This window comes from Corvus hawaiiensis, chromosome 21 (genome assembly GCF_020740725.1).
Source record: "Corvus hawaiiensis isolate bCorHaw1 chromosome 21, bCorHaw1.pri.cur, whole genome shotgun sequence".
NCBI lineage: Eukaryota > Metazoa > Chordata > Aves > Passeriformes > Corvidae > Corvus > Corvus hawaiiensis.
In genome coordinates, this window is record NC_063233.1 from 5,904,994 (window position 1) to 5,928,432 (window position 23,439).

General features: G+C 46.7%; 1 protein-coding gene across 21 annotated transcripts in view; it reads left to right on the forward strand.

Annotated features, from left to right (window-relative positions):
* Positions 1-23,439, forward strand: part of DNM1 (dynamin 1) — a 66,403-nt gene that overhangs the window by 38,553 nt on the left and 4,411 nt on the right. For 5 of the 21 annotated variants that reach the window (XM_048325229.1, XM_048325231.1, XM_048325232.1 and 2 more), the window contains exons 11-21: positions 91-177; positions 369-439; positions 900-951; positions 2,141-2,152; positions 3,394-3,507; positions 13,725-13,834; positions 14,424-14,535; positions 15,757-15,768; positions 17,033-17,203; positions 17,378-17,619; positions 17,986-18,204. In XM_048325229.1, the coding sequence (XP_048181186.1) occupies positions 91-177; positions 369-439; positions 900-951; positions 2,141-2,152; positions 3,394-3,507; positions 13,725-13,834; positions 14,424-14,535; positions 15,757-15,768; positions 17,033-17,203; positions 17,378-17,619; positions 17,986-18,204 (1,202 nt within the window). Of the gene's footprint in view, positions 1-90; positions 178-368; positions 440-899; positions 952-2,140; positions 2,153-3,393; positions 3,508-13,724; positions 13,835-14,423; positions 14,536-15,756; positions 15,769-17,032; positions 17,204-17,377; positions 17,620-17,985; positions 18,205-19,865; positions 20,024-21,561; positions 21,599-23,439 lie in introns of those variants that run through there. The other 16 variants (XM_048325242.1, XM_048325239.1, XM_048325241.1 and 13 more) reach the window with 8 other exon arrangements.

Consider the following 23,439-nt stretch of genomic DNA (forward strand, 5'->3'; position numbering starts at 1 on the left):
AGGGCATATGTGTGCATGTGTACATGTGGGGGGCTGCAGCCCCCTTTTTACCTCCCTTTCCCATGTGCACGTGTTTCCTGTCTCCTGCAGCTCAGCCAGTACCCTCATCTGCGTGAGGAGATGGAGAGGATCGTCACCACCCACATCCGTGAGAGAGAAGGCAGGACCAAGGATCAGGTGGGGATCAGGAGTGTGTGTTGGGGGGGAAATTGGGTGGGGGACACCTTTTGAAGGTGTCTAAGTCAGAGGGGCCTGAGCCAAGTGGTGTCTGGCAGTAGAGGGGATCAGATGAACAATGTCCAGGGCTCTGTGTGCCCCTGTTAGCAGTGTCAGTCACTAACCTCTTACTCTGTGCCTCTCTTTGGCAGGTCATGCTTCTAATAGACATTGAGCTGGCTTACATGAACACAAACCATGAGGATTTCATTGGCTTTGCCAAGTAAGCATCCACTTCCTATTGCCTTCTCTTCTCCACATGTGTTTCCTGTGGCTCTGTCCTGTAGCTGCTCCAGTAGATGGGGTGCAGATGAAGCCCTGGTGCAGATGCTATGATCCCAAGAATGGTGCAGCTTCTCAGTATTGTTTTTTCACTGACTCTGGATTGCAAGGCTGGGGAGGAGGCTAGAGATGCATGGAAGGGGGTGTTGCAGTATTAGATTTGTTTCAGAACAAAAAAACGCAGCAGCTATGGAGGGTTAGTGACCCAAATGAGGTTCATGTGGGAACAAGAAGATGAGTAGTCCAGGCTGAGAGAGCAGATGGCAAAAGATTGAGTTATTAAGGCTTGGTAGCTAGTGGTGGGGGGCCCCAACTCACTGTAGCAGCTATCCAAAGGGAGGAGGATTCAGGTGATCAAGAAGAGCCTGAGAAGTTTTGAATGTCTCTGCTGTTGTTTACAGTGCTCAGCAGAGGAGCAGCCAGATGAGCAAGAAGAAGGCAGCTGGTAACCAGGTAGGCCAAGTTCCATCTCCTTCACTGCTGCAAGGAGGATGTGTTTGCTACCTGGAAGCTACCCAGGTGGACTGGATGCAGCACTGCTCTAAGTTGGTTTTTTGTGTTGCCTTTTTTTTTTTTTAACCAAACTGTTGATAACTGGAGGATAGTGGTTTAGGCTCCCTGCAGTCAGGAAGAACTGAGCATCTGGCAGCAATGGAGGCAGCTTGATAATCAAGATCTGGTCTCGCTTTTCTGCTAGAAATCCCTATTAATGTTCTGTAAATTCCTGTTTGTTCAGCCCCTTTTCTAACTGTGCCAACTCTCCTGCCAAGGTGAGAGGTACAGAACACTAGGTCTGAAGGGTTACAGAATTGTCCTTTCTAGTTGTCTTTCCCATGAGTGGTATCTACTTTCCAAAAAGAGATTTCGAGAGAATTCATGGACTCTTTTTCTGAAAAACTTCACTGGAAATACATAAATCTCTGTACAGGTAGATGGAGGGTGATGATAGCCATATGGTTGCAGTGGGTATGTATGAGAACACACCCATGGGAGAAGACAGCAGTGGAGGGGAGGGACTTCCCTTAATCCTCCAGGAACTGTGAGGAGTATACACAGAATTAAAAAGAGACTAATGACACTTTGTCCCAGATTTGCTGGGGACGTGGCAAGGCCATCTTGGCTAGAAGATCTTGGAAACAAAGCCTTACAAGCAACTTCATAGAGAATGGAAGCAAATGCTTTTGCTTAGTCTTTTAAAAAGACATTCACTCCTGACATGACATCCATCCTCTTCATAACAAAATGTTTGGCTACCTCTCCCTGGACATGACATTGCGGACTGTTTCAGATTGTTGGCAGGCAGGTGTTCTCAGCAGGTTGGGCTGGCTAGCCAGCTGTTTTGGAGCAGCTGTAGGGAATCCCATCCTCTGCAGTCCTTTACAGTAGAGCTGAGTGTAGAAGAGTGCAAAGGGTAGACTCTGGATCTACCTGTAAAGTGCTTTCACTTTCCTGTTAGCAGATTTATTTTGGGATGGGGTTGCTTGTGTTAACACCTGGGGTGAAAGATTTGCTACCAGCCTCCAATTTATTTTATTTTTGAGCCTCTCTTCTCCTGCTCCAACTTTCCTAGTAACAATCTCTCCTCTCTTTGCTCCTCTCCTGCTCTCTGCTCTGCTGCTGTTGCTATGGTTCCCCTTTGCAGGATGAGATCCTGGTGAGTAGAAGGCCACTCAGCAGGGTGTGCTAATGAACATTAATGTTGCATCTGGGAATGCAAAACCAAGGCATAAACACATTATTCCCTCTGCTGCTGAATGAGGAGAGGAGGGCAGCTGGCATTAGACACAGATGAAGCAGAAACGAGGTGGAAAGGTAGTATGTTGAGGAAAAATTCAGAGCTGTGGGTACATCTTTTGAGTGGGTGGAGATAAAAAGCAGCAATCCGAGGATGTGTAGTTCTGTTCCACTGCCCTCTCCTGTCCACAGGGAGAGTAGGACTAGCCTGAGCTTAGAAGGCAGGAGATGAAGACCCGAGGCTCCTACGTTTGCCTTTACAGAGTAAATTGCCAATTGAAATGATCCTGTACCTCCAGGGCAGGTAACCAGGTAGGCCAACTGGGTAGATGGCTCACACAATGCAACCTGCTAATGCACTGTGCAGTCTTATGGTTTTTCAATGCCAGGAAGTTTTCAGCAAGCATATCTGTACAACAAGGTACACACATAATGCACACAGATGGTTTTGGGTGTGAATAGTGCAGTAATAGGTATAAAAGCTAATGCCTTTATGTGGATACATACCTGCCTTTGATTAAGTGGTTCTAAACCACCACTCAGTGAATAGAGTCCCCTAGAGAGTAATAGCCTGGCTTCTTTACAGACTAAACTTCTAGGAACTTGTCTTGCTCTAGATTAATATGACTGCCCAAATACCTGGGCATGCTGAAGTCCAGGATACTAATTCCAGATGCACCATTTTGTTCTGTTATCCTTAGTGACTCCTTTTACTAAACTCAGTTCTTTCCGGGGTGCTTGGCCGTGTCCTGAACTGGTTCTCCCTACCCTGAGTTGAGTGAAGCACTCCACACTTGCAGTGTGCTGAAAGGTGTGCTGGTGTCCTGGTTTTCTCTAGGCATGGCCTTTTCTGGGTGTTTTACTGTGATTTGGCGCTTGTAGATTGTGCCAATGTCCAAGGCACTCCTGATGTAGTTCTTTCTGTATCTTTCTTCTTGGCAGAGGGTATAATGCACAGCACTGCCAGGTTCCTTCCTGCCTCCTTTTTATGGACCTTCACTGGCCAGTTGAATGGGGGGCTCTTCTGGCAGCAGCAGAGAGCACCATGTTCCTTGTCTTTCCATACTGCTCTGTGTGTGGGGATACCCTTGGATCCCTCCTCTGTCACCTAAGGCCAGGGATGATTGTCCTTGTTAATGCTTACGGCTTCCACCCCCTCAGGTGATCCGGAAGGGCTGGCTCACCATCAACAACATTGGGATCATGAAGGGTGGCTCCAAGGAGTATTGGTTTGTCCTGACAGCAGAGAACCTCTCCTGGTACAAAGATGATGAGGTGAGTAGCTCAACTCTGCTGCTTGAGTCTCAGGCATCTGATGAGGACAAGCCCTTCAGATCACTTGGTGTTACAGATGTATCTTCTGAATGCTGTCTGCAGCTTGTGACAAGCTGAAACTGTCCTTGGGCCAGGATCCCCATGGCCTCAGTACTGCTGAGCATTTCTGAATTGATGTGAATGTGGCTTGTTTGACGCACAAGGAGTAATATTTATGCTTGAAGTTCTGGCTCAGTGGAAAGTTGACAGGCACTTGGAATGAATTTGACCTTTATTCATTTTGCTGTGGCAGCTGTGATCATCAAGGGTGTGATGGGTTAGTTCCAAAGTTTGGACTTCTAGGCATTTGTGGGGCAGCAGTGAGTTTTCTGAAGGCACATGGCAGATGATTTCATGCATCTCCTGGTTACAAGAAAAAAGCTTTCTCAGAGGAAGACAACAGGAGCTGTGGACCTGATGCTCTAGCTCAGGTGCTGGCTCCTTCTGACTTCGAATAAATAATCTCTCTCAGGTCCAGCTCTTAAACATGCAAAGTAGGAATGTCTTTTTACTGTTTCTATATTGAACATGCCAGTGAATGTTGTTATATTTAAAATCGTTTGAGTCGTAAATGGTTAGAGTTCTGCTGATCAAGTACAGTGATGTGTGGAGTATCACTGTTAGGACATGGACCTACTCTGTAGAGTTGCTTGATAATCTTGAATATTAGCAATTCTGGCAACATGCTGTGATGTGTTTCTGCTTCAGTGGGAATTGTTATAAGCAGACAGAATCATTCCAGCTGAAATCACTGTCAACAGCGTCTTACTTCCTATGCAAGACAAAGGTAGATAATTGTCCTTTTTTATTACTTTGAAAAGAGGGAGAATAGCTGGATGGTTCTGGTAAGAACATGATTGAAAGGTTTGGTCCCCTCGATGTGCTGGGAGATGAAAAATGTCTGGTATGATGTAGTCATAAACTCTGAGTTGATCAGGGTTTCTGACTGCAAATGAAGAAACTGCTCTGCCTCTTATTGTGGTTTGTGTCCCTCATGTGTTCTGAGGCACTCAGTATTGTGTCTGGAAGCTGCAGTCAGGCCTGGCTTCTTGTCTAGTTGCTATCAGTAGGCCTGTTTACTTCTCAGCAGGTAGAAATGATGACAAATACAGTGATGGATCAGCCTCTAAATATTGCTTTCTGTATGGAGATGGCTGCTGTGCTGCTATGGATGAGCAGGCAGCAGTTTTCCTAATTGAAGAACCAGACATTGAAATGGCTTTCACTAAATCAGTGTCTCTCTGCTGTAAGACCCTTACCCTTTGTGTTCAGAGTTGCTTGGGGAAGCTTCCCTCTACTCTGGGCTTCATATGCAGGTCGAGTGGTTATAAACATCAAGTAGTTTAATCAAAGCCAGCTGCTACATCTGTATTACAGAGATGATCAGAATTCCCTGTTCTTCCCCCAGGGAGTGGGAGGGAGGGCAGGCTGCAGTGGGGATGTATAAACTGTTGATAGATTCCAGTTGCCTGGGATGGGGATTGGACCTCCCTCCCCTCCTGAGGGAGGGCAGCCTTGGGGGTCGATAGCAACTGGAGGTCTGCACCATTTCCCTTCTGCAGAGCTGCCTAATGAAAACAGTTCCCTGCCAGTCCCCATCCCTTAAACACAGAAACCAGCACTGATGAGGTCTGAGCTGCCTCTGAGAAAGGAGCCTTTGTTTTCAACTGAGTGGGAGCAGGGGGGAAAGGGAAGTGTGTGTTTTATTTGCTTCCTCCCCAAGTTCAACTCCTTGATCACTGGCTGTTGTGAGGGAGAAAGGAAGCAACGTCTGCCTGGACTCAAATATTGGGTCAGGCTAAAAGTTGGTGCATTTGATGGGCAGCTGGGAGAGCCTTGAGCATGGGGATTCCCATCCCAAACCTCAGTACTGCATGGAGCTGACTCAATGCCCGAGAGCTGCTCACAGTGCATGGTCCCCTGTCAGACAAGGGATCTTTGCATGTCTGTTCCAGAGCTCTCCTTCTCCACCAGTTCAGGAGAACTCATGTCCTCTTCAGCTCCTGAAACAATCTCATGTTTTTTTAAAGGTTGTACACAGTGGTCTTTCTTTGCTTCAGCTCTGGAAGGAAGCGGGAGGCTGTGTCTGCCCCACCCTGCACTTTTGTGGGCTCTCTTGTCCCAGTTCCCCTGTGCCCTGGCTGCTTTCCAGAGGGAAAAAGGAGGAAGCTGAATCTGCCTTTTGAGGATGGAAGTGCTGGTAGCAGAGCTGTGGGTGCTGATGGGGGAAGGAGCAGGGTGAGGTGGTGTGTGGTGGGATGAGGGTGAAGGCTAGGCCAGCACCTCTGGGGCCAGGAGGATTGGGGATACCGCCTCTCCCTGCCCTGTCCCACAAGCCAGGACCCAGAGTCTGTGGAATGAAGACATCTGGACCCCATTAGTGAAATACCAGTCTTTCCGCAGCACTGGCTTGTTTTTTCTCTGCCTGTGAAGAAAGGAACTGAAGCTTAAAATGTCTTAAAGGGCCCAGCGTTACATGTTAGCGGGGATATATGGCTGTGGATGCTCTGGAGGGGCCTGAAGGAGTGTGCTGGGGAATGGGAGGGGAAGGAAAGAGTGGGCCAGGCGGGGGTGGAAAGTTGGCTCCCCACTCTGCCTTGCTGCCAAGAGCATGTGTGTGTGCTCCTGGGCTCTCTGTTTTTCTTCCTGTCTCCCTTCAATGAGTCGAACACTGGCCCCATGGAGAGTGGCCCCACAGAAAGCTTGGCCTCCCAAGACCTGGCGACCCTCCTGAGGTACCTGCATCTCCTGAACCCTGTGGGATCACGCTGTAGGCCAGCAGTGGGAAGGAGAGGTGGGGAGGAGCCTGCTCTGGCTGTTGGCAGTACAGAGTGAGGTTTCCTTGCTCAGGGAGGCCATAGTATCCCAGTGGAGCAGCAGCACAGCACCAGAGTACACTGGCTGCTCAGCAAGCACCACAGTGGCCATGATACAAGAATTTGATTTGAGAAGTCCTTCTGCCCAGATCCCTTATGAAATGCACAGTGCCCATGATTCTGCAGGGCTTTCCTGCCTGCTGGAAAAGAGGGTCTGTGAGCTTGGATAGAGCTGCTGGTGACAGGGACCTTGTAGGCAGGATGGAGTGAACACTGTGCTCTGTGGTTCCTGTCAGTAAAGCTCACTCCCTGCTCTGCAGGGTGACTGTTCCTGCTGGAGTGCCTGTGTGCCACTTTGTGCTGGAGTGTTTGTTTGCACAGCTGGGTGGATGGCTATATCTGCTGCTTCCTTTGGGAATTTGTGTGAATGTGCAATACAGATGGAACCTTTTGTCCTTACTCAGGTAAATCATGTACTAGAAATTTGGGTCTTCTATGAATGGGTGGCTACATTAGAAGAATGACATTATTTGCTTCTGTGAGGGTGTTCACGTCTTGCATGCAATGTCACTGCATTTGAGACCTGTGTGTGTACAAGGAGGGGTGACTGCAGAGTTTTAGGTACTTTAGGTGCGTGTGGATGCTTCATATTCCTTACAGATCATGTTGATTCCTGATGCATCAGTTGTTCTTGAGCTTCTTCTCTGTCTTCATGCCTTCTCTTTTGCTTGAAACATATTCCTGTCCTGGGGAAGATGTGACCTTATTGACAGTCACTGGATAGCTGTGTATTCTGTACCTGTCAGTGTCTCTTACCCAATTCTAGTTTAAAAATAAACACATGGATCAATAGAGATTGTCCCCCCCCACTGCACACATGCACTTCCCTCTCCTCTAGCCCCTCTTCCCACTCCCCAATCCATGTCCTTGAGGCCCAGATCAGCTGGAAAAAATCCTTTTTCTTTACTCAGATGCCCACCAGTCATCAGAAACTTGCTGTGATGAGTTGGCTGCAGTTAGGTTTTTGCATCCAGCTTGTTCTAAAGACCATAAGAGCAGGTCTGCTCTGAGGTGGTTCCTCTCCTGCTTTCATGCTGCTCTTAGGTGCTCTCTGGAACATGTTCATTTTCTTTACATTCTCTGTGGAGCCTTTTCATTCATGCACTTATCTTTTTTCACAAGTGTATGTTTTCTCATAATCTTACTCAGTTTTAATCAGTCCCCATTTGTGCTTTCACTCAGTTTCTCTTCTTTCTCTGGCAGACAAACATCAAAGCAAATACAACATCCAGAGCATCCATACCTCCAACTTTGAATCCCTTGTGGGTTTTTCTTTGTATTATGATCAGTATTCTTTACACTATGAACTCCCCTTTCTCCAGTCACCTTTCTGTGCTTGAATCTGCCTTCTCAGGTAGCAAAGCACACCGCAGTTGTGACTCTGACAGGCCTATGTGTCCATTTCTGCATTTTTATGGCAAAGCTTAGCATGTGAAACACAAGCCATCCTGAACACAGCTACCTTGGGACAAGCACATGAAACTGAAAGAAATAAGAATGGAATGAAAGAGATGGAGGAGAAATGAAAGGGTTGTGAGTAGGCTGGTGAACAGGCAGGTAAAAGTGATGATCAGGCATGGCTCCAAAGGGTTAGACCCTCCCAGGGTGAGGGATGAGTGACCTCTGCATGCAGCCATCCCCAGAGCCCACCCTCTCCAAGCATGTCCCTCTGCCGTGCAGGTGTTGCCGTCCCCGTGCAGCACTGGCAGTGTGTGGTGTATCCCAGCACAGCCTAACCAATGTGCAGACTACTGTACAATCTTGTAGTCCTGAACAGGTAGTCTGAACACTGGGCAGACGGAGTGGAGCCTCTGCAATCTGCTCTCCGGCAATCAGCAGCTCATTAGTCCTCTCCCCTCCCTGCTTTTGGGACGGGGTTGTGCGGGGCAGAGATGGGGTGAACAAAAGTCCAAGTCCTGATTGGGAAAACATCCTCCTCTGGCAGCTGGGGGAGAAGAAATGTTGCTCCCCGCATGTTTCCAATTTGGAGCAAGTTTCCAAGCGCCTTCCTCTTCCAGTGCTGGTGTCAGGCTGGTACCTGGATTCCACCTGGGATATGCTGTACCTTTTTAGAAAGAGAAAAAAAAAATCGATTACTGCAGTTTGAGGAGGAAATGCTGTGAAGTCTTGGCTGTCACCCAGGTGTGCAGAACTCGTTGCTTCATTCAAGTCCTTTTCTTCCCCACGGACCTGTGTGGGAGGATCCTCAGGCCCCATGCACCTCATCTCTCGTCCTGAAGATCAGCGGGTCCAGAGCAAAGCTCAAACAGGACCAGCCTTTGCTTTCAAGCCCTCCAGAAGATCCTTTGACAGGGTTGCAGAACGCAACCTTGGCCAGTTACCCTTGCAGCTCACCTCTGGCTGCTGCAGGAGTAATCCACATCCCCTCTTTCTCTCCCCCCACTACGCCCTGGCATTGCTGAGCCTCCCTCCCTCTTCTGGTTTTTGCTCCCTCCCTTCTTGCTTCCCTTCTGTCCTTCTGCCTCACTTGACGTGGCAGTGGAAAGCTAACTAGACTCGAGGGAGGAGCTTGCTGGCTGCTGGGAAGGCCGAGTTTGGCAGGAAGTGAGCGGCTGACGGATGGGGTTGCGCGGGGGAAAGGAGGGTTCCCTACCCCGCATGGAAACTTGAGGAATGCTGTCGCTTTCTGTGACGCCTGGGTCCCATGTAGCGATTCCAGATGTTAGTCCCTGCCCACGCGCTTTGCTCCCTCTCCCTGTGCTGCAGGGATAAAAAGGACTTTATTCACATGTCTCCCTTCCAGGATTCCTTCTCCTGGTGTGGATGGTTAAGATTTGTGACCGAACATATGAACACTTGGAACTCCCATCTTGGCAGTAACCATGCACTGGAGAAGTGTAACCCACCCTCTCTCAGGGGTGTGAAAGACTTTGTGTGTGTATGCATGTTGTGCTTTACCTTAGCAAAGCAAGTCAGATACTCTGGGATGGTTCATCCCTGCCCTGGCACAAGGACAGGTGCAGGGACAAGTGCCTGGTTGTCCTTTTTGAAGGCTGGTGGGCATTGCTGTGACCTTAGAGAGGTCATGACAGTCGAGTTTTGGGCACTATAGTCTCTCTCAAGCAGCTCAGGTTTCTGCCTGTGCTTCCCCATAAACCCCCTGATGGCTTCTTGGGGTTGCACTTGGCTGGAGGTTTAAATCTGCATGTTATTTCAGTTGATGTGAATAAAAATCTTTACTTTTGTGCAGGTGAGTTAATTACCACTGCTGTGCTTACTAAGCCAACAGTAATGGTTGTGATTAATCACATGAGTCCAGGTCTAGTGTCTGCAGAGCTTTTGAACTAAATCAGCTTAAAATCTTAGGATGTGTTGTTTGAGTTAAACCAAGGCAGCTTTCTGATATAAACAATCCATTACAGCTGCTCCACAGCTTGGGAGAGGAATCATTCCTATAAATTATGCTCTGAGGGTAAAAGTGATACAGGTGGGCTTTGTCTGGGAAAGACGGTCTCAAGATGTATGTATGTAGAGGGATGACCAAGGCTTCCTGGAGGAATCACGTCTCAGAAATTCAGCTCTTCTACTTGCTAGGACAAGAAGCAGAAAGCAGTTGGTAACATCTTGTTGGGGGGAGTGGAGTGGTTGGTTCAGCTTGAAAAGCTCAGTTCACTTGCTTTCAAATACTCCAAACAGTTTTTCAAAAGCTTCTTCCTAACAATCGTTTAGTGTGCATGTATTCATGCAGTGTGTTTATTATAAATTATGATGTTAATGTTTCTCCATTTGAGTAGAGTTTTATGAATTTTGGAGTTCCCAAAATGCTGTGCATGCGTTTAACAGAAACAATTTTACCGAAACTCCAAGCATCTCTGGGGCAGGTTTGTTTACCCATAATACTTTACATCTTACAGGAGGGGAAAGGAGATTAAGAGGTTTAAGCAAGATTAATTTTTCCTAATTTCACACAGCCCCCAATTAAAACAATGGCAATGTCTTCTCCCATATCCACAGACTCTTGTCTCGGTACAGAAGGTGTTTGTCATAATAGCTACAGGGAAACCTTTAATTAGTTTATTTATGCTCCAAATGCAAACTGAGACCTAATAATTCTGCCAATTACTTTCTTGTGCTGTGAGTGCCAATTTCCAACCTTAGGGAGCCCACACATGCATCTGTCAGCTTCATTTTGCATGTATCCAAGAGCAGGAAAATTTACTTTGCTGCCGAGGCAGTCCAGGTGAATGGAGGGAATGCTTGGACTCAGGCTGGCTTTCTGCCTGCTGATTTCTGTGAACTTCTTGTAGGTTATTACCTACAGGTTAGGCAACAAATAATTCAGGTGATGGTGCAGATTATTGCTACATCTGTCCAAAACCCATCTCTAGGATTTAGCCGCCATAAGATATGTAGCAACAGTAAAGGACATTGGAACATCAGGCTGCAACTGCAGCATCACTTTTTTCCTCCAGTTAGTATGCTTTCCGTCCCACTGCTGGAATGGCTCGTGGATCCTGGTCGGCTTCCTGGCCACGTCTATTTTCTTTCCCTGGTAGATGCAAAGTACAGAGCCATATGGCTGTATTCTGCACTGTGCCGGAGGCGGGGGAATAATCCTCTAGCATTTATCCTGCCTCTGCAAGGAGCTGGCAGTCATCTCTTTCTGCAGGTCTCCATGCAGGCTGAGACTCCTGTGGGGAGCAGCAGCCCTGATGAGGGGTGGTTACATCACTGTGCCTGCAATACTCCCAAGCCAAAACTGAGCACCGTGTTCTGTTTTGTACAGTCTGGGGGCCTCTGCCACTGCCCCACCTCCCCTTGGCCTCATGGCTCTACAGATCAACTCACAGCCAATGTGCACATTTTATATAGCACATACTCTGCTGCTGAGGGAGAGTTTTGCCTAATATTTTTTTTCCTCCCCTTATTGATGAAGGGCAATATGAGCAACATAAGCCTCTTGGGATCAGACTGAGGACTTTGAATATAGGATTTCACAGACTACTTTCCCATTTTGATGTGTGCTGGCTCTTCCTTCTTTTTCCTCCTGACTCCAAGTCTGGAAAGCTAGAGAGAGAGAAGCCCTTTCCCCCTTGCCCAGGATGCTGCTCAGCCATAGCACACCCTGCCAGATTGCTAACATATGGGCAGAGCGCTCAGCCAAAGTTTTGAGAGGTTCAGCCCTTGGCAGCTCATTCCACACTTTCCTGTCTCTACATTCAGGAAATGAAGTCAGAGTGTTGATATAAAACAGGCTGGGTTGAAAACTGAGAAGCTGGAAAGGCTGAAGTGGGGGACTGGGAAGGGGGAGGTGTGGGGAGATGGGGAGCAGCAGGGGCTCACTGCAGCTTGCCTGGCTTGGGGGCTTCTTGTCTTGTGCCCATGTCCTCCACTTGATTGCTCTTGCTACCTCCACCTCGAGGACTGATACGTTGTGCTGGCAGACAAATATTTTGTCTCCCCTGTGGTCTGTGGAAAGATCAGCATGTGGAGATAGTGTTGTCTGGATCATGTGGCAGCATTTATGTGAGAGCTTGGAAAGGGTGAAAGTTGAAACTCTGGCAAAGAGCATGTTGTTTCCATATCAGGGACATGGAATTCCCTTACCTTTTGACATTTTTTCCTGAAGAATGACATCAGTGCGAAACTTCTATGGAATTATGTGGGTCTAATGCAGGAGGTTTTTCTCAGACATCTGTAACATCAGTGGTTTTTGTTGGGTTTTATTGGTTTGTGGTTTTTTTTGGTTTTTTGGGGTTTTTTTACTAGCCCAGGGACTGTGGGGTAAACTCAGGGAGTTCCAGTTAAGTGAGGCTGCAGTGGGGATGGTCTGACTCGGCCAGGGACTCAGCAGTTGGTGTTGTTCACTTCTAGGTCACTAGTTCAGACTAAGTCAGCATAATAATAAGCCAGAGTAATAGAAAGCTGCAAGTTGTTTGTGGCTCACAGAACCTGAAGTAGTCTGTGTAGCTCTGAGACCAGCATGTGGCTGACAGATATCCCATTAGAAAAATGCCTGCCCACATCTAATTAAAACTGATCAGCAGTATTAGAAAGTCCAGGGAAATTTGCTTGGAAGAATTCTCCTGTTTTCATAGCCTGGCACCTTTGAGAGAGAGTCTGGCAGCAACCCAAGTGATCTCTTCTGTTTTCTAGGTGCTGTTTTTTGGGATATTCTCGTTGCATGTGTTTTGTAATGAACTGGTACAGTTTGATCTTTGGGGTATCTCAGAACTGTGAGGTGCTGGTATCCTTAGCAAACTCAAGTCAATTTAGCTGAAGCTTAAGAGGATGTTAGGCTGGACTTGCCATTGTCTGGGTGTTTGAGCTCAGCAGCTTTGTCACTTGTACCTGCTCTTCTGTCCTGCTCTTCTTTCCTGGTCAGCTCTTCAGGATCTCTGCTCACTGACCGTCTTTGTTTTCCATCTTGTTTTCCTCAAGAGTGGTCATGTTGTTTCCAGCCAAGAAAGGTCTACAAACACACAAGATCTCACAAAGGGACAGTCACACATGCTTGCTTTGCACATAGGAGTATGCTCTGGTTTTGGTTTAGTCTTGGATAGCCTTTTGTAGACCAGTGTGAGGGCTCCCTCTCTTGTTGTGCTGGGGTATAATTCCCAGCTGGAATAGGATGCTCCAAATGAAGGCCTTAAACCAAACTCAGTTCTATTAATTTGCTGTAGATCCAGATTTGAGACTAAGCAAGGCTTACCATTTCTGACTTAGTTTCTGAATGCAAATGTGAAAGTTAAGATCAAGTTTTGACATTTCTGTTTTTTATGAAGGTGAAGGGTTCACAACAACTAATAGAGTGTAGGACTAGGACAGTGATAGGATGAAGTAACAAAACCAGCAAGTCAGGTTTTCTGAAGAGGTAAATTTAAGTTGAGATACATATATATATGTATATGTATGTATGTATGTATGCATGCCAGATTTTTAACATAATATTTAACATCACGGTTTATTGACGCATAACTTCTGTATCAAACCAGCTTCTCCATCACATGCCTGGCTTTTCCTGAACCCAGATTGACCCCTTTTCTAGGAAGAGTGGGACCACAATGCTGAGCATAATCGGGGAAGTTGGACAGTGCTGTGATGGTGCCTGGTTCTGGAAGAGTTTATGGGATGGGGTTTTTGGGCCACATCACAAAAGCAGTTGGGAAGGACAAACTCTTGTTTCCAGAGGTCCCCTTCTCTCACAGACTCAAGGAAACAGAGGACCGGGGTCTGAGAATGCCTCTCTGTTGATGTGGGGCTGTGTCGCTAGTGCTCCGTGCTGGCAGAGCAGAGGTGCCACTGGAGCAGGGAGCGACTTGTTCCTCATTCCCTTTCCAGGAGAAAGAAAAGAAGTACATGTTACCAGTGGATAACCTGAAACTGCGAGATGTGGAGAAGGGGTTCATGTCCAGCAAGCATATCTTTGCTCTCTTCAACACTGAACAGAGGTATGCTCCCATCTCAGCACACCAAGCTGCTGGAGCTAGGGACGGGGTTTATGTAACAGGGTAGGACTGAGTGTGTTAAGATAGCTGTCCAGGAAGATGTCCTGTCAGGACAGCCACTTTTGAAGGAGATGGGAGGACTTAACTTCATTCCTTCTGGTCTTACAGATATGTATAACTTTCCTTTTTTTGCCAGTGCATGGCTTGTGGTGTTAACTTACCCTTCAGTGTTTTGGTGTCGTTACCTGGGTCTGCCTCTGACTGGGATATATATTTATAATCACAATGTTCTTGGTGAGTGACTAGGGAAAGCCAAAGGACCTGGGATGGCTGGAGAAGTCCAGCAGCAAGCAGAATTGAAAAAGGAATCCTTTTCAGGCCTTGTTGAAACATGATTTGAGAGCCATCAAACTTGATTAAAAAAAAAATTCCTCTTGCAGGGTCATCATGAGGTTCCTAGCAAGGGACCAAATGTCTCTGTGTCTCTGTCTTAAAATGACAGGAGGATTCCCTGGTCACTGATATCTTTGTCAAAGATGGGCAGATCTCTGAGCTGCGAGAGAGAATAATAAAATATGTGTCTTCCTGTCAGGAATGTTTACAAGGACTACCGGCAGCTGGAGCTGGCCTGTGAGACCCAGGAAGAGGTGGATAGCTGGAAGGCTTCCTTCCTTCGTGCAGGAGTCTACCCAGAGCGTGTTGGGGTAAGTGACAGCCATGATAATGGGATAAGGAGGAGCACAGCATGTGTATTGAGAAGAATAGCTGCATCTTCTTGTGTTAAAAATAAGTCTGTGAGGGTTTTGCATCTTTCCAGAGCTGAGAATCTTTCATAACAGAAAAGATTCTTGGTATATCCTGGTGCTTCCATTAGGGAAGCTTGAGATAAAGTAACTGGCAGCTTCAAAGGGAAGATAAAGTAGGAAAAGACTGCCTTGATAAATCCCACTAGCTGTCTTGTTTTGTGGACTTTAAATTCACAATATAAGGGTGACATTTAATTACCGTGACTACTAACTGGTATGGTATCCACTGAGCAAAAGGCACCAGTCCTTTTTGGTAACACTATACAGTCTTATTAGAAACTTCCTAACTTAGCAGTTGTTCTCCCTTTCCTTCCTCCAGCCAATTAGGGAGGGATGTTCTTTGAATTATTCTTTTGTTTGGTAGATACCCTAATATGCTCCTTTAGCAAGAATTCCTATCTCTTCTCTTCCCCTTGTCCCACAGCACTTATTGTCAGCATTATTTTCTGCTTTAAAAGTATCTTCTAGGCAATTGTGGTATGTGTTTCTGTTCAAAGCCTTTCTGGTTCCTCTGTGAGAGGAAGCTGCTATAAATAGTTTTCCCGTTAGAAAAGTGATAATTGCTTTTCTGTTTGTATTTGTTGCTTCTAATAGATTTCTTGCAGTCATCTGTCCTGTTACACTTGAATATTGCTGGGTTTGCCTTAAAGCATTTCCTAACAAACTGATAAGATGTTTAAAGAAGAGGGTTAGAGACTGGGCTTTAACAGTGACATGACTTCAGATTAGCTTTGAACCAGACTGGGCCTCTTAACCACAGTGGCTGTGGGCCACCTATTGCTGTGCAAGTGGAGGGGTTTAACATGGGAACCCTGGTTCCTGTCTTAAAACCCATGTAAGGAATGACAAGTGGTCCTTGCAGGTAAGTAGGTTGTCCTTTGTTGCTAACAATATGGTTGCCTTTGCAGAGCATCCCACTTTTCAATTTAGCCAAACAGTTCGCTTGTTCCTCTTCTAGGGTAATAGAGGTACTGATGTGTTTTTAGTGGGATTGGTCTTTTGCCTGTCACTGCTACTACGGGACCTTCTCCAAATTCTGAGACCAACTAAAAGTCATCTTTTATTTTTTGTCCCTTTTTATTTTAATTTTTTCTACGTATGCTCAAACTGGCCTGCCAGGACAAGGACAAAGTAAGTCTGACCCCCTCTGCCTGTGTTGCCTCCTGGGGCTCTCACCAGATAGCTCCCTCATATTTTTTCTCCTTTTGTCACAATTTCCTGAGAGGCATTTGCTTCTTCTCCCTCTTTGTACCCTCTGTTGGATTCCTGCTGTCTGTTTCTGTTCTTGGTTTGAGTTTTCCTTTTTTCTTTTTATTCCTCCCTTTTTGTATGACTTCTGAATCTTGGTGCAAGCTTGTTTTTGGGGGTTTTTTTACCCTCACTTTTTTTAAGTTGTCCTGCTTGACATCCACTTCCTTCACTTTGTTTCACACTGAGACCTTGCATTCCTTCATTATGTAAGATCTTCTCAGCAAAAGCTCAAATGAACAAAAGAATTTGCCCTTTCTCATATATTTTGTTCCCCAAAACAAAAGAGATGCCATTTCCTACATGGCAAATTGTTCAGACTAGGGCTGTTTAAAACGAAGACGGTTCATTATACAATCCAGAGGGATTTTTTTTAAGTAAGCATGGAGGAAGGCAGCAGTTCTTTCATGCTTCAATGCTTTGAAATTGATCCCAAATGGAGGAGCCTTGGAGATTGCTTGCTGTCAAACAGCACAGTCCAGGTTTTACCTTACAGAATAAACAACTACTTCTGTCTACTTCAGGCAGACAGGAAGAGATTCATCTGCTTGGTGTGAAAGAAAAGATAATTATAACTTGCGATGCAGGATTTGCAGTTGAAGTGATAGAAAAGTTTTCTAGTTTATTCCATCTACTTGTGGTCAGCCTGAGAGGAGCAGTTATGTCACTTCTCTGTATCTGTTTTCTCATTCGTATAATGAGGACAAAGATGCAACATGGCAGAGAGCCTGTGAGACTTAATTTATGGTGAATGACTCTTGGTTTTAACTGACTCTGGTCATGGAAAACCCAGATCAAATGAAGAACCATTCAGGAAGCTGTAGACATTAAAAAGTAATAATAGAGCTTTGAGTATGCACCAGAGCCATAACCTGTGAACATGGGTCAGGAGTCCCTGTTGTCTTTCACCTTTGTTTAATAACTTCCTACTGAGAGAGCAGGTTTTTTTGCTAAAATTTCTCAGATCTGAGCTGGAGAAGTCTGTACAAACTGAGCTGTGCATTGACAATCAAAATGTAAGTTTAAGTAAGTTTTACTTATTGCATGCGCTTCCTGCCTGTTCCCTTCTATTCTTCTCTTAGCTCTCATGAAAAGCCAATTTTGTGTTACATTTGAAGAACCATTCTGTTTCTCCTTTTTTCTGCAGGCCAGTGAAGCAGAGGAGAATGGAGGAGATAGTTTCATGCACTCCATGGATCCTCAGCTGGAGAGACAAGTGGAAACGATCAGGAACCTGGTGGATTCCTACATGGCAATTGTCAACAAAACCATCAGAGACCTCATGCCGAAGACAATCATGCACCTCATGATAAACAATGTACTTATCTCACCGTGGTCAATGGAGGTGGGAGTGGCAGAAAGGGGAAAAACAGAGAGGGAGGAATAGAATGAAGAAAAGCTGAAGGCAGCTTGGAAGGAAGAGGTGGGGACAGAATAGAGTGTTCTGGGGAAAGATGCTGAAAACTGATTCCCTCTCTCTGCTCATTTACAGACCAAGGACTTCATCCATTCAGAGCTGCTGGCAAACCTGTACTCCTGTGGCGACCAAAATACACTGATGGAGGAGTCGGCAGAGCAGGCCCAGCGACGCGACGAAATGCTGCGCATGTACCACGCCCTGAAAGAGGCCCTCAACATCATCGGGGACATCAACACCAGCACCATCAGCACCCCCATGCCCCCACCGGTGGACGACTCTTGGCTGCAGGTGCAGAGCGTACCGTCCGGACGCAGGTACCAGAGGCTCAGGGGGGGAGCCCCGCAGAGCTGCCTGATGCCTCTTCAGTGCCTTGCCGGGGCCTCCCACTGAGACAGGGAGCCCTCCTCTTCTCCTCTTCTTCCTGTGGATGAAGAGTCCTGGGTATTTCTGCTGGCAGGCTCCTAGGACATCTTTACAGAGATGTTGAGATGTTCTAAACCCTTGGGTTGGATGGGGCTGACGTAGCTTTGAAGGCAACCTGGGGCCTGGTGTGGTCCTTGAAAGCCAAAGGGTGGTGTGTAAAGCGATGTGAAGCTAAAGAGAGAACACTGAAGGCAGCCTTGGTGGCAGAGGGATCCCAGAGCTGTTGCTGCAGTTGAATGCCTTTGTTTGTTTGGCAGGTCCCCCACGTCCAGCCCCACGCCGCAGAGGAGAGCTCCTGCAGTGCCCCCCGCCAGACCTGGGTCTCGCGGACCGGCTCCTGGGCCACCTCCTGCTGGTGGATCCACGCTGGGTGGTGCCCCCCCTGTGCCCTCCAGGCCAGGTGCCTCTCCTGATCCCTTTGGGCCCCCACCTCAGGTTCCTTCTCGGCCTAATCGTGCTCCTCCTGGTGTTCCCAGGTAAGTCCTGAAACACTGCTCCACGCAGGTGGGGTATATTCTGGTTTTGGGTTGGAGCCTTGGCAGCACTTGGCCTGCCTGGGCCATAGGAGGAGAATGGAGTGCATGGTGTGGGTACAGCCTTTGGATATTTGAATTGTATCCAGAGGCAGGAGCATCGTTGTCCTCTGAGAATTTATTGTATGGATGAGGCAATGCCAAGACAGCTCTCAGGAGCAGAAGGGCAGCTGTTTTTCTCTACAAACCTCTGTAAAGAATGTGGAAGAGTACCTTGTACCCAAGGTTTACAGCAACTGTACCAATGCCTGTAGTCACCAGATAAATCACAGGACTGGGGTAAGATTCCCCTCTGTGTAGAGCTCCCCAAAGTCTGAAGTTGCCCCTTTTCTCTTGGCCCAGAGTTCTTCAAGGTGAGTTGGAAGACCTTCAAAGCTGTTAAGTTGATTTTGGCTAGGAGAGGATCACAGAATCACTGATAGGGAAATGAATTCTTAGGCAATTTTGTTGCTTGCGTAATCAACTTCAAGGTTTTCCAGTCTAGAGGGTTCAAATCACACAGCTTTGCTTTCCCATTAGGAAACTCATTTCCTTTCCTGTTCGGTCACTTCAGACACACTTCAACATAGTAATAAGGGATTATCCTCTGTGCCGCTGAATACATGTTTCTGAACAGGACTTAGGAAGCAGTCTGGAACCAGGAGTGCTTTTGTGTTGGGTACTTAGTTTCCCTTGAGGAAGAGGAGGTAATTGCAGTGTAAAGAACAAAGATAACCAGAAACTCCCCAGTGACATGCCAGAGGGAACACTTTCCTTGTGGAAAACACCTCTCCAGTGGGTGCTGGTGGCACAGGTCTGAAACTTTGCATTTTCTGTGGAAACACACAGCCTGTCAGTGGTTGGGGATGGTGTATGGCAGAGTGAGTTCAGTCTTCCTCCTGCGATAGTGCCCAGCTCATACTTGGTGCTGCCTGTTTGGAGGGAAGTGGTCTCTGCCAGGCTGCAGCCAGCCCAGAGGTAGAGTCCAGACAGCTTTATTAGACCAGTTTCTGGTGTATATGCAAATGGTTTTACTTTCTTGGTGCCTTTACCCCAGTCCTTCCTAAGCACCTTGATGCAGCTCCCACAGTAACTTGTCCTCACATACCTCAGCGTTGCCCCAGAGACTGTGGAGGCACCTACAGATGTCAGCATGCTTCTATTGTGTATTTTGGCTCCTGCTTCTTGTGGCCCTGCCTTTCCATATACTGTTACTTTGTGGTTTTGTTTTCAGTATTCTTACGCTTCTTTCTGTCTCCATCTTCCTCCATTCACTCAGTTTCATTTCTTCACTCATGAAAAATATTCTATATACCTGGCCATCGTGATAGGATTCCCCAAATGGGCTGAAATGAATTGGCCTTTTTTGAAGAAATCTGTCATGGCCTATCTTAATGGCTGTTCTGCCTTTTGCATGAGTGGAAGGGTTTAGGGGAAGGTAGGGAAAACAGCACTGGAGCAGAGGAGGAAAGAGTTTCATGCTTGAGTGAGCAAACCCTTGGTTTAGGAGAGATGGTAGGTTGGATTGCATGCTACTGACTGCCCTGATCTGGAGTTGAGAATGTAATTCCAGAAGATGTGAAGTGTGATGCTCATTCTCTGATCCCCCTCTCTGATTCTTCCAGTTGTTCATAGACTCCTCCGGATCCTGATACCAGCTTGTCATTTGAGTTCACTGATGAATGGAGAATTTCCAATGACAAGGGACTCTTTCTCTTCCTCTCCTGTATATAGAATAAGAATGTTCCCTGCTAGCACTTGGACTCGGGTCCTTCTGCCATGGGTGAACGAATGCCATCTCCATTGTTGCTTTTTTAATACCCATCTTTCCCTTGCTAACTGGGCTGTGTAGTGTGTGTGTGTGCATGTGTGTGAGAGAGAAGAACAAAGCTCTTGTGTACAGCACAAGTGGGCTTTGATGAAGGAGTTGGTGGTGTGGAGTGAACTCAAGTGTGTGGTGATGGCTGGGTGTACTTTGTGTGCTCATTGCCTGTGTAGAAGTTTGGCAGTTTTGTGCCTCTGTTTTGAGCATCTGATTTTATGAATGATGAACTCACACAAGTGTCACGCTACTCCTTTTTCATAAACATAAACATATAAATACATTTTCACATATAATCACCACATGGTACCTTTTTTTGCACAGAAAGGTTTTCCTGCATATAGTTAAGGACACTAAAAACAAGACTTGCCATCCTGCTTCTGTACTTAGCATTTATTTAGTTTACTGTGGAAGTCCATATTGACAAATACATCATTTTGGGAGCTGAAAGTTACAAACCATCCAAGATCCTATCTCTGTGCAATGGACTGCATTTAGGATTTGACCTGGGAAATAAGTCTATTAGGGTATTCCTCCACGTATTTAGTCTCTTTAGTTTAAAATAATTTGATAGAAATTGTAGGTAGAAGAACTTGAAGGAGAATTAAGGAAGTTTCAGTGAGAATGACTGAACCATTGGAAAAATGTGTTGAAGGCATTAATGGGTTCTCCATTCTTTGAAACGTTTAAGGAAAAGAATGTGAGGGATCAGCATCACAAGGGCATGGGTCCGGGGTTACCTTCTGGCAGGGATGGTTCTCACTGGCTGCTGTGCTGGTCAGTACAATGGGGACACATCAGTAGAACTCCCAAAGGGTTCTTGGACACACAGTTTTAAGGGACAAATTATCTCCTTAGTGATTTAGTGGCAGATGTCTGTGCCCATGGCTGGGGGTTGGAACTAGATAACTTTTAAGGTCCCTTCTAACCCAAACCATTCTATGATAAGGTCACACAGCTGTATGACCTGAATTATTCAGGAGATTGGAGTAGCTGATTTCATGATTTATGACCTTCAGAAAGAAGCCTCCACCCGCTTCATGCCTTTTTGGGTAGTGCTCAGGACTGCATGTTACCTCCCTCTTTCCTGAGCTCTTTCTTAACACTTAATATGGTCAAAAGATAGGAATCCTCAGTGACAGACAAGCCCAGCAACCTGTGCCCAGCTGGTGGGTACTGAAATCTGGGTATGACACTGGTGTGAACAACAGCCTGAATGTGTGAGGGACTTGGGTGAGTGAGCAACAGCGAGTAGGTGTGTGGACAGATGGATGGGTTTTGATGCACCGCTGTGCACAACAGGGTCTGGATGTGTGCAAAGATGAGGCTATGAGTGGTGTCCGTGTGTTTGCAGTCCCCCTACTCATGCTGTGTTTGGAGGGGGATGTGTGACTCTGTCTGTGCAAGCGCTTGTGTCTCTGTTCCACCTTCCTGACAGTCTGTGTGGCCTCTGCCTTGAACTGTCTGAACTGCCATGTTGATTTCGTGTTGTCTTTCAGAATCACTATCAGTGACCCCTGAGGACTGGCAGCCACGGTAGGTTTTGCACTCTCGCTGCGATGCATGAGTCACTGTGTCCCCATTCTCCAGCACTGCTCTGCAGCTCTCCTCTGCTGCCCAGTTTTTGTGTTAGTAACAGAGTCCCTTGTCTGATGAACCACCTCTGCCAGGATCTCATAAAGGGAGGAGTCTTGAACAGAAAAACTGGCTGATCAGAGACAGAGCAGCTGCTTGAGCTGCGGGAGCTGGGAAAGCCTCAGTACCTGATTTAAGGTCTGGAGGACCCTTTCTCTGCTTCTAAATAGAGAAGGTGGGATGGGGGAATGAGCTCTGGCAACAAGGTCTAAACTCTATGTGTCTTTCATTTGGCTTATATCCACACTAACTGTAAGATCAGCTGAATAAACTCTGGTTTGATTTGGTCTGTCAGCTCTGTTAGGATCAAGATAGACACTTGGGGAGCAGATAGTTCAGACTCCTCTTCTTCTATTGTCTGGCTGGAGAAGTGCTCCCATCCTCACTGTGTCCCTAGTGCTCATGGAAGTCAAGAGGAGTTTGGGTCATTAATATCAGGACTTCCATGTCTGAGTGCAGGATAACTCTGACACTGAATGTTCCCTTTTATCCTTGTGTCCCATCATCACAGTTAGATGTGAACTCCCTCTATTCTCCCCTTGACCCTTTACCTTCTAGGTTACTCTCCTGCTTCCATTCAAACTGCCTTCTCTCCTCTGCCTCCTGCCCCTGCAAGAGGAAGGATGTGGTTATCTGTGTCCCTCAAACACACTGCCCTGAGCTCCTGCGCATTTCCCTGTCCTCTCTCTCCCTGCATTTTGCAGCATTGTAGTGGTTCAGTGATGTAGCAGGGTGTGGGTTTGTGCTGTGTACTGCTCATCCTGTTAATGTTGAGTGGGGGTGTAAAGAGGGACATTAGCAAAATCTGCTGAATCCTTTCCTTGGGAACCTCCAGCCGTTATTGACAAAGAGGTACAGAGGGCAAAACAGGGCAGGTGTGGATTTTTTGGGCCCCTTCTCCCTTTCTCTGTGGATGTTGTTTCATGACAGAGGAGTGGAGCAGCAGCAGTTCCTGCAGATTCCCTTGCTGCTGGTTGCGGCAGAGAGACCTGGGGGCGAGGAGCATGTGCTGAAATCCTACTTTAATAGGAATAGCAGAAGTTCAAGCCACTATTCTGGGGCAGGGGGGTCGCAGCCAGCCCCCATCTTGCAGTAGATGGTGTCTGTTACTGCTGCACAGAACTGCAGTTAGGTGCCACATTGCAGTGATTGCTCATGATTGACATCTTTGAGGACGTCATCGTCAACCCTCCTCACTGATGACACATTGCAGAGGTGTTGGAGCAATCAGCAGTTTCCTCCGATATTCTGCCTCCTGCAGACATCCCTGACAGCCCTGGAAACATGCATCCTGGTGAACAACCTCGGGAAGGAGCCTTGCTGTTGTCTGTATCCCATTCTGGGACTCGCTGTTATGGGGCATTCTGTTTTTAATCTGGCATAAAGAGCACCAAGGAAATAAAAATTTTAAAAAACCAAACAAAACCAACAACAACAACAACAACAAAAAAAAACAAAAAAACAAAAAAACAAAAAAACAAAAAAAAAAAACCAAACAAACAAAAAAATCCAAAACCCCAAATGATCCAAAAAATTACACCCAAAACCTTTTGCAGTCCAAGGGAATAAAGGTAATGTTTTCCCACCTCTGTTAGGGAGTTCCACTGATAAGGATCTATTAGCCCAGTGGTTCTTAGATAGGATTAGCTCAGTGTTCTCTCTGGGTATGGCCTGAAAGACTGACTTTAAAGGATGTGACAGTCACTGTAACTCATTTCCCTGGGCTCCTGCCAGGACTCAGG